The sequence below is a fragment of the Pyxicephalus adspersus genome, chromosome 4 (assembly GCF_032062135.1).
Source record: "Pyxicephalus adspersus chromosome 4, UCB_Pads_2.0, whole genome shotgun sequence".
Lineage (NCBI taxonomy): Eukaryota > Metazoa > Chordata > Amphibia > Anura > Pyxicephalidae > Pyxicephalus > Pyxicephalus adspersus.
Window position 1 is genome coordinate 16334800 of NC_092861.1, and position 12165 is coordinate 16346964.

The following is a 12165-nucleotide window of genomic DNA, read 5'->3' on the forward strand; positions in this document are numbered from 1 at the left end:
TTGAAAAAGTTGGACTTAATGAGTTATAAAATAATTTATAAATGAGTATTTATAAGTTATAAAATATAAAATAATATGAGTTTATAAAATAATATGAGTTGGACTATATAAAATAATATATTGAGTTTCAGATAACTGAGGTTCTACTGTATAATGGTTGGAAGTGTTGACTTCCGCTGATTTCTATCACTATGCATGTGAATGGTTAGAAAAGATAAAAAGTTGGACTTTATAAAATAATATTTTTATTTAGAAAGTATATTTGATAAAGCTGTGTTTGTAAGCAGAAGATCATAGACACACAATGGAAGCAGCAACACAGCGCAACCATAGCAACAGAAACCCCGCCCCCGTCTTTTACTTTCGGTTTCACTTTCATCACAACGTGACGACGCTACGTACATGGGCGTGGCTTAGAAGTGACCGGCTGGGGCAATTTCTTCATTGACGTGAGGGGAGACGCAGACGGGATGCGGCGTGCCGGTGACAGGTAGCGCTATGTTCCCTGTTCTATACAATGGCGGCTCCATGCTGTGCTTGCCTGGTAGTACGGTGTGTAATGTACCAGTCTCATCCTCCCCTCTCCTGGCTGACCAGTGTGTGCCGCCAGTGATTGACAGCTGCGGTTTTCATTGATTCTAATGGAGGAATGCCTGGCAGGGCGCAGATCAGCTGATTATACATTGTTTACATTGTGTCAGTATGTGGAAGTCATTCTCATTGCAGTGCAGCAATCTTCACATATGCAAATAGCGACTTTTGGTGACTAAATAACCATTGTTGCCCCGCCACCTAAACACACACGCTTCCTATTGGACGTTAAATCTGACCAATCACCGCATCATTAATATTACATAAAAGGTGGCTTTCTATTTTATATAATGAAGGTACAAGTATTGAGAGCATTATAATATCTCACAATCATTGGTGGCATGGAGTTGGAATATTGCAGCTAGACCGATTTTGAAGATTGGTGAAGGCAATGACTGGTTGAAAATGTCTTGTAACCCGACGCATTTCGCCGAACGGCTTCCCAAGGGCTATGTTAGACACTGTTTCTTAATATACAAAGAAAAATTATGCAAAGTAAATTACAGGTAGTCCCCGGATTAGGGACATCCGACATATAGACTACTAAATAAGAACAGGGGTTCCTTGCTGACTTGTGTGCAGGAAGGAGGCTTGATGGGGGGAGGGGGCGGTTTGCGTGACTTGCAGAAAAAATCTTTTGCTACACACATCTGAGATTGTGGATGATCTTAAGAGCTGATCTGTAACATCTTGTAACACTTTTATGACCAAGACAAACTCTGCAGTTGTTTCTTTTTGCATATCAAAGCACAGCTTGCTCCAGAAGTTAATGTCTAGGCTCCATAAAGATTTTTTGTTTTTGCTTTGTGATTAACTCACAGTGAGGATTTTATACAGTAACTGACACCATGCTGTTGAGACAAACATCTGTCCTAATTGCATTTATTAAAATAATGTACCTGTTCCGACTTACATACAAATTCAACCTAAGAACAAATCTAGAGTCCCTATCTCGTATGTAAACCAGGGACTACCTGTACCCCAGCATCTCCAGTATATCTCGGCATCCTGCCCTGAGCTGCATCTCTCCATCTATTAAAAAACTCACCTTTACTTCCATAGATCCCTTGATCCTTCTGGAGCTTTCCTGGATTGGATCCCGTACCATCCTGTAATCCTCCTTTGTCCTGGTGTGGAGGAAGCACCGGGCGCTCCCATCTTTATCTTCTTTCTTCTGCCTGATGTGAGATCAGGTGATGTACCCGCTCTAAATAGGGGTAAAAAAGAGTGGCGATCTCACTGTGCATGCGTGACGTCTGCATATTTTTTCCCATTGAAGAGTAAGCTCCTGCACATGGCCGGAATCGAGCGTGCGCAGAGTGAGCAGCAAGAAGCCTCCTGGCATGTGTGATGTGAGTGTCCCAGGAGGCTCTGCGCTCTCATTCTGTATTTCTTAAAAAAAAGGATTTTAAACCCAAATAAAATAAAATAAAAAAAAAAAGATAACTACATGAAATGTTGTCCACCCTTTTATGTAAAGTAAAATCTCAGGTGACAGGTCCACTTTAATTTCAGTGTATCCAATATATGAGAGACATGTGAGAGTTGCCACCACTGCCCTCTTCTTCTGCTCTGAATTGTATTATAGTTGCCATTGTTGCAAACGTTGTAAATATTTTAAAAGAGAAACCTACATTCTGCTATTGTTGGACAGTTTTACTGGCTGTCCTGCTGACCTTCTCCTGTCCATACTTTGGATTTCTGACCCTGGACAAGTCGTTAGATAACTTCTCGGGTAGAAGTATATCTAGTCAGCAAGTGTAGAGTGGGTGAGCTTACCAGCCATTGAAGCGTTCTTCTTCAGATCAGTGGCTTTCTTTGTATCACTGTCATACAGGTTTACTGTAATACAATAGAACCTCAGTTATCCGGCACCCACAAATAATGGCCGATTCCGGATAAGTGTAGTTTTTGGATAACTGAGGATTCCTTTTCTCAGCCATTCAGCACTAGACTTAAAAGAGGAGACTTGTCCCCTTCACCTCTAGTGCTAAATGGCTGGGAAAAGAGAAACCCTGATGATGCTTAAGCCGTCGTTGGGGTTTCCCTTTTCTCAGCCAATCAGCGCTAGACTTAAATGTGGAGACTTGTCCCCATTCACCTCTAGTGCTCAGCTGTCGGGCGCCGGTTGTCTGAGTTCTAGATAAACAGGGTTCTACTATATAATAGTTGGAAGTGTTGACTTCCGCTGATCTCTATCACTATGCTGGTTCTTTATATTTGCAAATGACCCACTCGGCCAACCAGATAGGAACTGGTAAATCTTTTTTTTTTTTGCACATAAAGGCCTTAATCCACCAAACTGCTAGAGCACTTACAGCGGAACTAAACCCATCATATACACACCTGTCTTCATCCTATCGCGGGCGCAGCCATCGTCTTCCTTTTCTTATCCGGATCTTTCGCCATCTCAATTGGCCGGCCGGTCATGCGGGAGTAAATTCATTGCTAGCAAAGGCAAGGGAATCCAGAATTGCTGGGTATCTCTTGCAACAAATTCATCTTTTGACAGCTGGGTGTTGATCAGGCAGATAAGATTGGTTATTGTAGAAGAGATATCGCCTGTACCTCTCTGCAGTAAGGACCTGCCTTATTTTTGGAGTGGCACTGTCACAGGGTCACCTTTATTTGAAGCCCAAATTTACTTACCTTTGCAGCACCCCATATCTTGAAATGCTGTTGCTTCATGTATACTATAAATATTTTAGGCTTCCAGGTGGGTAGAAATATCTGTTCTCCTGCTGCCCACAGTGGTTCCTTCCACCAGCAATTCTGATACTACAGGACATGTGAACCTGTGAGAGAAACCACTGCAATCAGAAGGGGGGGAGGGCTTCAGGAAGTGTGACATCTCTGTGGCAAGCAGTGGCATTCCTATTCACAGCCATCAGGAAAACAACAATAGAAGGGCTTCTGGATTTTTTTTAAATAAATGAAACCTGTAGTTACGAGATCACTATAATTCAGCTTCTAGGGGTTTTCAGATGCCTTGCCAGCTGCTATGTTACTGCTGTGTCTTGTAGTGCTAGATGGTGGCTGATTGGTGGATTGACCGCATGTGGCACAAGACCAGATAGTGTTTTATAATTTGTACCTCAATTAAAAACTCCAGTTTACAAATTTGATATCCAACATGACTGTCAAACATCCAGGTAGGCCAGGCTTGTACACTTTTGAAGGGTTTTTTCTTTAACATCCTTCCAAGATAACCATAGAGCCGGCTTCCTGACTCTCTGACTCTCTCTCTGATTTGCATACCTGTGTTGGCCAGTTGTTGGGACAGATCCTTTTTTGTATTTCACTTCATGTGACTATGAAATGATCCCCCTCATATATAATGCTCCTGAAGAAGCGGTCATATTCCACGAAACGCGTTGTGTAATAGGAATGTTTTATGCTACATGTATGGCAATTGATTGGATGTCACATTTGTAAATTGGAGTTTTTAATTGATCAAGCTCTTTGGAGCTTTTGTGAAATAAATTGATGGTTTATATTACGGGTTTTTGGATAAGTTTTCCTTTGCAGTGTTTAACTCAGAAATTTTTTTAAGCTGGGTACGAAGAAATTGTAGCCGGGTTGCAGCCCCTATATTGTGACCCAGCTGTTCAGTAACCATCCAAAAATAGCCGGGTAGTTAGCTGGCAATTAAAGTGTCAGCTGTAATTGCCAGGGAAACTCTTGGGTGTCCCGGGGACCAAAGATGTCATCCACGCGCGGCCAGTCAAGAAGGCCAAGTATTGTTTTGGAGGAGGAAGAAAAGGAAGATGGGGACACTCAGTGATTGAACGCAGATAGTGGGGAGTCCCATGGGTTGAGTTCCGCTTTAAACCTGACAGGGTTGCAGTAAGTATTGTGACATGATAAAGCCAGAACTAATCATTGTAACCTCTATCTCTGGTATTTCTTGATTACTAAACAGCTGATTTCTAAATAGACTTTGTACGTTTCTTTTAGATATATCTTACCTTTTTGTATGTCACAGTAATATGTTGTATTTTGCTTATTTAACAAAAGTGCAGGCACGCAAAACTCTGAGCCTTAATTTAAAACAATTTGAAGGATTTCTTGGACATAAAGTTGTACTGATTAGCACTCAATCTACACTTTTTTTTTTACCTTTGGGCAATATGGGCTGTAAAAATTTACCCAACATTTTAAAATCCTTTGCAAGGTAACCTTACAGGAATGAAAGCAGAACTAAGCACAAAAATATTACGACTAAGCTGAAGAGCAATGTCCCTTCTACAATAAGAAAACCTTACCTGCCTGATTAAATTTTTTTACATGCACTCGCCTGTCCTAGTTTAAAGGCAGGCGGTGCTATACTCACCTGATCTTCCTTCTGGTCTTCGGGCCATTCTGATTGGTGTGGCTGGGCTAAGGTGACATAACTCCTGCCGAGACAAAGCCGTAATGTGCTGCGTCCTGTTTTTTGACACATAAAGCCACTGTTCAGCCATGTACGTATGTTTTATTGTAGAAAGGACATCTCATGGTCAAAGATCAAGTTCCACCTTTAGCCACTGTGGTTCCTCTTGCAGACCCATAGTCCTTGCAGAATAAAGTAGTGTGTAGAGGTTAGCAGGAGGAACTACAATGATCAGTGGGAGGTACGCTCTTTCACACTCACAGGATTGATGCCAGGAACTCTTGCTTCAGAGTTAGCAAACCTGGTACACAGTTCTGCTTTTGTACATGGTACTTCTAATAATTTTGTAAATCCCCCTAACCTGAGATTGTAGACAGGTGGCAGCCCCTGGTGCAACTCTTTAGTAACTATCCAAAAACAGACAGGTGGTTACTGAAAAGTGCCTGGTGGTGCTCCCAGCTAAATGAGGCTGGGGAGAACATTGAAATATTATTAATTAATATTAAATTTTATTTATATAGCACCAACATATTCTGCAGCGCTGTGCATTAAGTAGAAGTAGTAAATGACAGACAAATACAAATAGTAACACAGGAGAGGGGAGGATCCTTCCCGAACCAGTTGTATATGTTAACCCCCCCCCCCCCTAGAATTGGGGTGAAAAGGTGGTGGTTTCACTTTAGCAGTTCAGTAATACAGCCGAATCTAAAGCATTCCTGTAAAAATCCACCCATGATGAATTTGCCATGGTGCAAAGTTTTCCTCCAAGTTATTGACAGTTGCAAGTTGCCTATTTTCGTTTAAAGGAGGTTTCAGCGTAGCTTGTTACGTAATGCCTGCAAATGTGATGACTGCTCCCTTCTCATAAACATAACAACTATTCCCCAATCTCAGACCAAGAGAACAGCGGCCGCTGCGATCTGCCGCGAGATCTGGATGTCTTGGCACAGAGACTAGCTTTTAATGAGGAATGGAAAAAATGACTAGCTGTTTCTGTGCAGGTGGAAAAAGGTTAACACAACTCGCCTGTCAGATCTAGTTATAAAAATGTCCATAGAATGGAGTAGAAAACGTACAAGACAGAAAAGAATGACCTAAAAGTAAGTGCTAATAGGGGCTTTCAGTCCCCTGGCGTACCTGTGATATATTATCCTGCTTCTGTCACCAGGCTATACAGAGACCTTGCTTGCCTCTGGGACTGACTGGTCATAAGGGCAGCGCTTGTCTTTGAAGAGAACCTTGGGGTTTCTCCTGGTACACTACAGGGGGATTCAATGTTGTGTTGTGTTTAAACAGTATTAAAGTGCCAACACAACCTTTGTAATTTATATCTTATTTAAAAAGAATAATTATGGTTCACCAGGCTCCCCCTCTACGGCAAAAAACTTAGTGTAGTCACGTACCTGTTTTTCAGAAACTAAAGTTTACACTGCTTCATCTGTCCAGGGCACCCTCAATGAGAATCTTTAAAATTGCTGGGCCTGCCTAAATAAAATAATGTTTAAAACTTTTTTTTTTTCACACATGCGTTGGGAATGTTTAGCTGATTGCACAATGATCTTCTACCCGTGGGTAAACTGACACCTTCAGAAGGCTTGAACCCTATACAAAGCAAAAAGGACTAAAACACTTTACTAACTATACCCCTTCAAATGCTTCAGAGCTCTGTTAAAGTGGACCTAAACTCAACAGTTTTACTTTACATAGATGGGTGGAGAACCCTCATAAAACCCTATATAAAGTACATTTTTTTTTAAAGGGTGCCACTCTGTCCCTTTAATTCTTGATCGCTGCAGTGGTCAAGGTTTAACAGGAGTGCAGAGCCTCTCATACTTCATCCTGGGAGGATCTGCGGTCCCATTAAGTCCTGATTGCCGCAGCCCTGGCTGCTCTTTTTGCGCATGCCCTGATCTCGGGCATACGCAGATGGGGCATCTTTTCCACCAAGGGGAAAGAGATGACAATCTCTTGCATTCGCAGTGAAATCGGCTCTCTTTTTTTTTTTTGCCCCTTCACGGCGGCTACGTCACTCGATCTTGCACTGTGCAGGTGATGTAGCAAGAAGACCAGAAGAGAAGACAAAATGGCAGGACGATGCGGGACTGCTTTGGAAAAAAGGCCTAGTGCCATCAAGGGATCTGCAGGACTAAAGGTAAGTGTGATTATTTTTGTTTTTAGCTTAGCATACCGCTTTAAGGCTAAATTTGTGAGCCTCCATATGCAGCCTTCAGATATCAGGCTGACTTTTCTTAGGTCTTAGTATTCCCCCATCTACTTTTAGCTGGGTGCACTACCCGGCACTTTTCAGTAAACACCTGGCTGTTTTTGAGTGCTTCCTGAAATGTTGGGTCACCACATGCCTACAGCTTCTTCCCACCCTGCTTTAAAAAATTTCTGGGGAGAATACTGGGTCTGCAAAGCTGCTTACCTTCACAATTGAATGATTTGCATGGTGGACATGGCAGCATCTTTGGGTGCTACTTTTGAATAGGTAATTTAGCAGGCAGATGTTTGAACACCTGCCTTGTATCAGTGTTCTCCCCAGCCCCTTTTAGTTGGGTGCACCACCCTGTACTTTTCAGTAACCACCCGGCTGATTACTAAAAAGTTGGGTCACAGTACAGGGGTTGCCACCCACCTACAGCTTCTTCCCACCCAGCCTAAAACAGTTCCTGGGAGAAAACCCTTATTTCTGGCTTCCTTGCCTTTTAAATGTCCTACTGGAAAAAGTCATTCAGTAGAAACTGAAGTTATTTCACACACTAAAATTAATTTATTCGGAACCTCAGTGGAGGACATAGTTCCCTCCCTTCTTTTGAGCACTCTTTCTTATATTGGTTTGTTACTTCAAATATGCTTTGTCCTGAGCGCAGACTGGCAGTGTGGTTGCAGTGCAGTTACCGCTGCTTCAGGGAGATGCTGTAGTGTCTACTCATGATAGCCCAATTGAGAATCCATGGGCGGTCAGTGAGCAGTTTGAGCACTGCTCATTGCTGCCAGTTGTGAAATCTGCAAACGCAAGTTCTTCATCTAGAACCAGCTCTGCAATGTGGACAGCTGAGCGGCTGGTGTGGGTGCTAGCTGCCAGGAACTATGCCGGAACTTCTGATCCTGACCTTACTGAGCCATTAGAGGGTGCAGAGTTTAACCTTGTGTAGCATTCAACTATTTTGAATGTATCAGTATTCTTACCAGTAGAACAATATTTAGAACTGTGTGCTTTATTGATTTACTTCAGAAATGCAATTAGCAACCAGTAAAAAAAAAATGTCCAGGCCTAGTGCCTGATAGGGTCTGGTCTTGTTTTTCAAGTTAATTTTATTTGTACATTTACAGTCCAGAAAATAGGATTACTGTTGGTTTTTGAAACCAAAGTAAAATAATGATCTGATTACCTGGAGATGCTAAATTTATAAAATATATCTTTTAATAATAATATTATTATTACACAGTGTTTATACTGCACCAACATATTAACCAGCGCTGTCCATATTCATATCACTAGCTGTTTCTCAAAGGTGCTCACAATCTAATGTCCCTACCATAGTCATATGTTATTAATACAGTCTAAGGGCAATTTTGGGGGGAAGCCAATTAATCTAACTGCCTGTTTTTGGAATGTTGGAGGAAACCCAAACAAACACAGGGAGAACCTGCAAACTCCATGCAGGTAGTGTCCTGGCTGAGGTTCAAACCTGGGACCTAGCGCTGCAAAGGGCAGAGTGCTAACTGTACTGCCATCATTAATTTACACCAGGGGTCGGCAAACGCCGACCATTAGGCCAGATACGGCCTAGCTGGTAGTTCGGTCCGTCAGGGCCAGGGGGCGTTAGAAGCTACCGGAGCTGGAGCCGCCGGAGCTCCGGTGCCGCCTTCTTTGTGTTGCTCCCCTTTTTACTGTGGCCGGCATGGTAAGTAGGGAAAGATCCCTGAAGGGAAATCCCTCTCCTCTGCACTGCAGGAGAGGGATTTCACTTCAGGGGCTGTTCCCTGTTGATGGGCGGAGCCATTAGGGCGGGGACTCAAAGTCCGGTCTGCTGTGCTCCCACCCACCCTTGAAATGGCCTAGTGGCCATAAAAGTTTGCCTACCCCTGATTTACACAATAGTATCGCATTTTGCATAACCTAAAATTTTTCTGAGCAGTCTAGCTTGCATAAAGCTCAGAATTCGCTTCTGGAGTCTGTGTGTCTTTCTAAAGGGTATAGGGGTGTCCATTGCTGCTGCATTGTCTGCAGTGCATGTGCAAGCTGCTTAAACTGACAGGAGTTTGGAGTTTTTACAAGCCAAATGCTAGGGAAGAAAAGTGTATTTTCTGCCAAACTTCATCGTAAAACAAAAAGCAGACACAGGTAAACAGTTATTAAGAGAGCAGTTTTATTGCTAAAGCTTGTGATCTGAGAGGAGTTCTATAAATTTCAAGCTCAACATACATTCTCCCCCTGTGACATATTTGCTGCAAATTTTTAAAGTAAAAAGGTATGCTCCAAAAATAAAGTGCATCTGGTGTCACCAGGACACACAATAATATGCCATGGTCCTAAATCATACTGATTGAGGAAGTAAAGTTTTTATCTAGGAAGTCTCATTTGCAGTAACTGTCCTGTGCTCAACTGTGCAACTTGTCATAAGACTCTGCTGTACTGAGTCACAAACCATAAAGTGTAACTAAAGTGGAAAAAAAATCTTATCTTATCACTTACCTTATATCCCACAGATCCCTCGATGGCACTGGACCTTTCCGTGATCCGGTCTTGCACTGTCCTTGACTTCTTCTTTGTCCCTTCATGGAGGAAGCAGGTGCTACCATCTTCTGTCTTCTTTCCACATTGCCCGATCTCGCACTGTGCAGGTGTGATATTAGGTGACATAACCGCTGTAAAAGGGGAAAAATAAGAGGCAATATCGCATGCACTTTCCCCTTAGTGGAAAAAATGCCCTTTCTGCGCATGCCCGATCACACGCACTTAAAAATAAAATAAATAAAAAATAAAATTTTCACTTTATATATAAAGGTTGTCTACTTTTTTATGTGAAGTAAAAATGTTGCGTTTAGGTCTCCTTCAGCAGGGTAGAGCGCTCCGATGAAGGGACAGTTCAAATCAGGTACTTTTAATTGCATGTCACCAGGAGGTATGTTCCGCGTGAACTAATGGTCAGGGCAGGCGGCAGACAAGTGTAATCCAGGTACAAGCACAGGTCAGGGCAAGCGGCAGACAAGTATAGTCCAGGTACAAGCACAGGTCAGGATCCCGAAATGCCAAAAAATGGCAGAGTGTGACTAAGCAACTCATAGGTAACAAGGCTAAGGATCAAGCAACTAGAGCCTGGAATCAGAGAGGTATAAATACAGCTAGCAGCTAATAGCAAGACAAGGCTGGAACCATGAACTACTCTGCTCATACCATGTTGTATATATTCTGAAATCCCCATCAGCTGTGAACACCCTCAGAGAAAGTGCAGGGGATGCTAAAAAAAACTTTGCACAGCTAAAGGGAGTCTGAGGATGCTGCAGGCTGCTGGAGAGATGATCTGCTGGCAGAGTGGTAACAAGAGTACAGCGGGGTGCTGCATGCTCGTTGTTCACCCATGGAACAGAATAGTGTTGTGTGTACAGCATTCGTTCGTTCATCTGTCACTGGAAATTCTCACGAAAGATTACTAGTACCTAATACAACTCACTGCTGTCCCATTCATTCTCCATGGAGCTACTGCCGAGAGAAACTACACTTGGCACCTCCCCAGAGGAAGCAGTAAACAGACCACAATAAATATCCTAAGTAAAAAGTTTATTTTAGGTTCGCTTTTAATAAGTTGAAAAAGTCAACAGTTTTCACGTCTGTATGTATTTTATCTGTATTTAGCTTTTTGCCCAGGTTGTCTGAAACATTTTAGTTTTATCCTGTGGCCTGTACACAGCAGATCCCAATTCAGTTTATGAGCAGGAAGTTTCCTGGTAAATTTGTTCATTATATTCCTGCACAACATCCAGTGCAGGCACGGGATAGGCCATGCGGTCATTCCCTGGAAAACCCTTCGATCCTTCTCATTTTACATTATAATAATTTAGCAACAGAGGGGAAATCTATATTTACTGTAAGTGCATCCTTGCATCCATTGCTTTTATAATGCAGATGGCGTACGGCATAAAGAGCACCTTTGTGAAAGTAAACTTGGGATGACCAAGGCCTGGAAAAAATCTGCACTTTTTCTAGAAAGTCTTAACGTAAAAACAGCTGTATAGGCGGACACGAAAAGCTTGAACGGCCTCCAAATGTGTTGTCTGGCGTCATGACAACACTTCTATAATTACAGGTAGTCATGTGATCGTTTCGGACTTCAGAAAAGGTAAACTTTTTTCTCCCCCCCCCCCACTCTTTTAATGAGTTTAGTGATGTAATAAAGACACCTGTTACCATTTCCAGCCTTGTTGAAAGGTGCAGTAAAGAAAAGCAGATTTGTCATCATTTATCTGGGTGACATTTATGCTTTTGATTATGGAGGAGGATGGCTAAAAATATTAATATACCTTCCATAGAAAAAGAATTGTTTCCCAGCATTGTATATAATGTTATCCGAACTCTCCAGCTGCGCTGAATACGGGTGATTGATGTCTTAACAAAGATTCGCCTGTACTTTTTTTATTTTAAATGTGGCTGTTTTTAGAGCGCCGGTTCACCATCATTTTGGTTTGAATAATTACTATGTTTTTTTTTTTTCTTTTTGCAACAATTCTTTGTTTTGCTGTGGACTTTTTGACCTCATCAAGGTTTACTGGTTGCCATAGGTTAAACTTTTCACAGGTGGAACTTCTATGTATTGGAGCTTTGATTCTTCATGTTCTAGGTGCACTCCATGTACACCTAAATAAAATATTTTAAAGTAGCAAAAACAAAAGATTTTAAAGTAAAAAAATGAGCCCAAATAACCTTTGTAAACCGTTTAAATCTATAGAATGCTTCTTTCTGACTCCATTATTTTTGGCTTAAAGCGGAACTTGAAGCGTACCTAAACTCAGAATTTTCACTTTACATAAAAGGGTAGACAACCCTTTTATGAAAGGTAAAAATTCTTTTTTTTTTTTTTTTTTTAAGGGTGCAGCACTAATTCTTGGCTGCCTAGGCAGTCGAGAATGAATGGGAGAGCAAAACCTTCTGTGATACCTACATCAGGCATCCCAGAAGGTTCTTGGCGCTCCTTCTG

General features: G+C 42.0%; 1 protein-coding gene across 1 annotated transcript in view; it reads left to right on the forward strand.

Moving 5' to 3' along the window:
* Positions 1–386: 386 nt before the first annotated feature.
* LDAH (lipid droplet associated hydrolase) overlaps positions 387–12165 on the forward strand; it is a gene marked incomplete in the record, with an annotated part of 112858 nt that continues 101079 nt past the window's right edge. Inside the window, 1 exon segment of the mRNA XM_072407487.1 lies at positions 387–490. Within this exon segment, the coding sequence (XP_072263588.1) occupies positions 471–490 (20 nt within the window).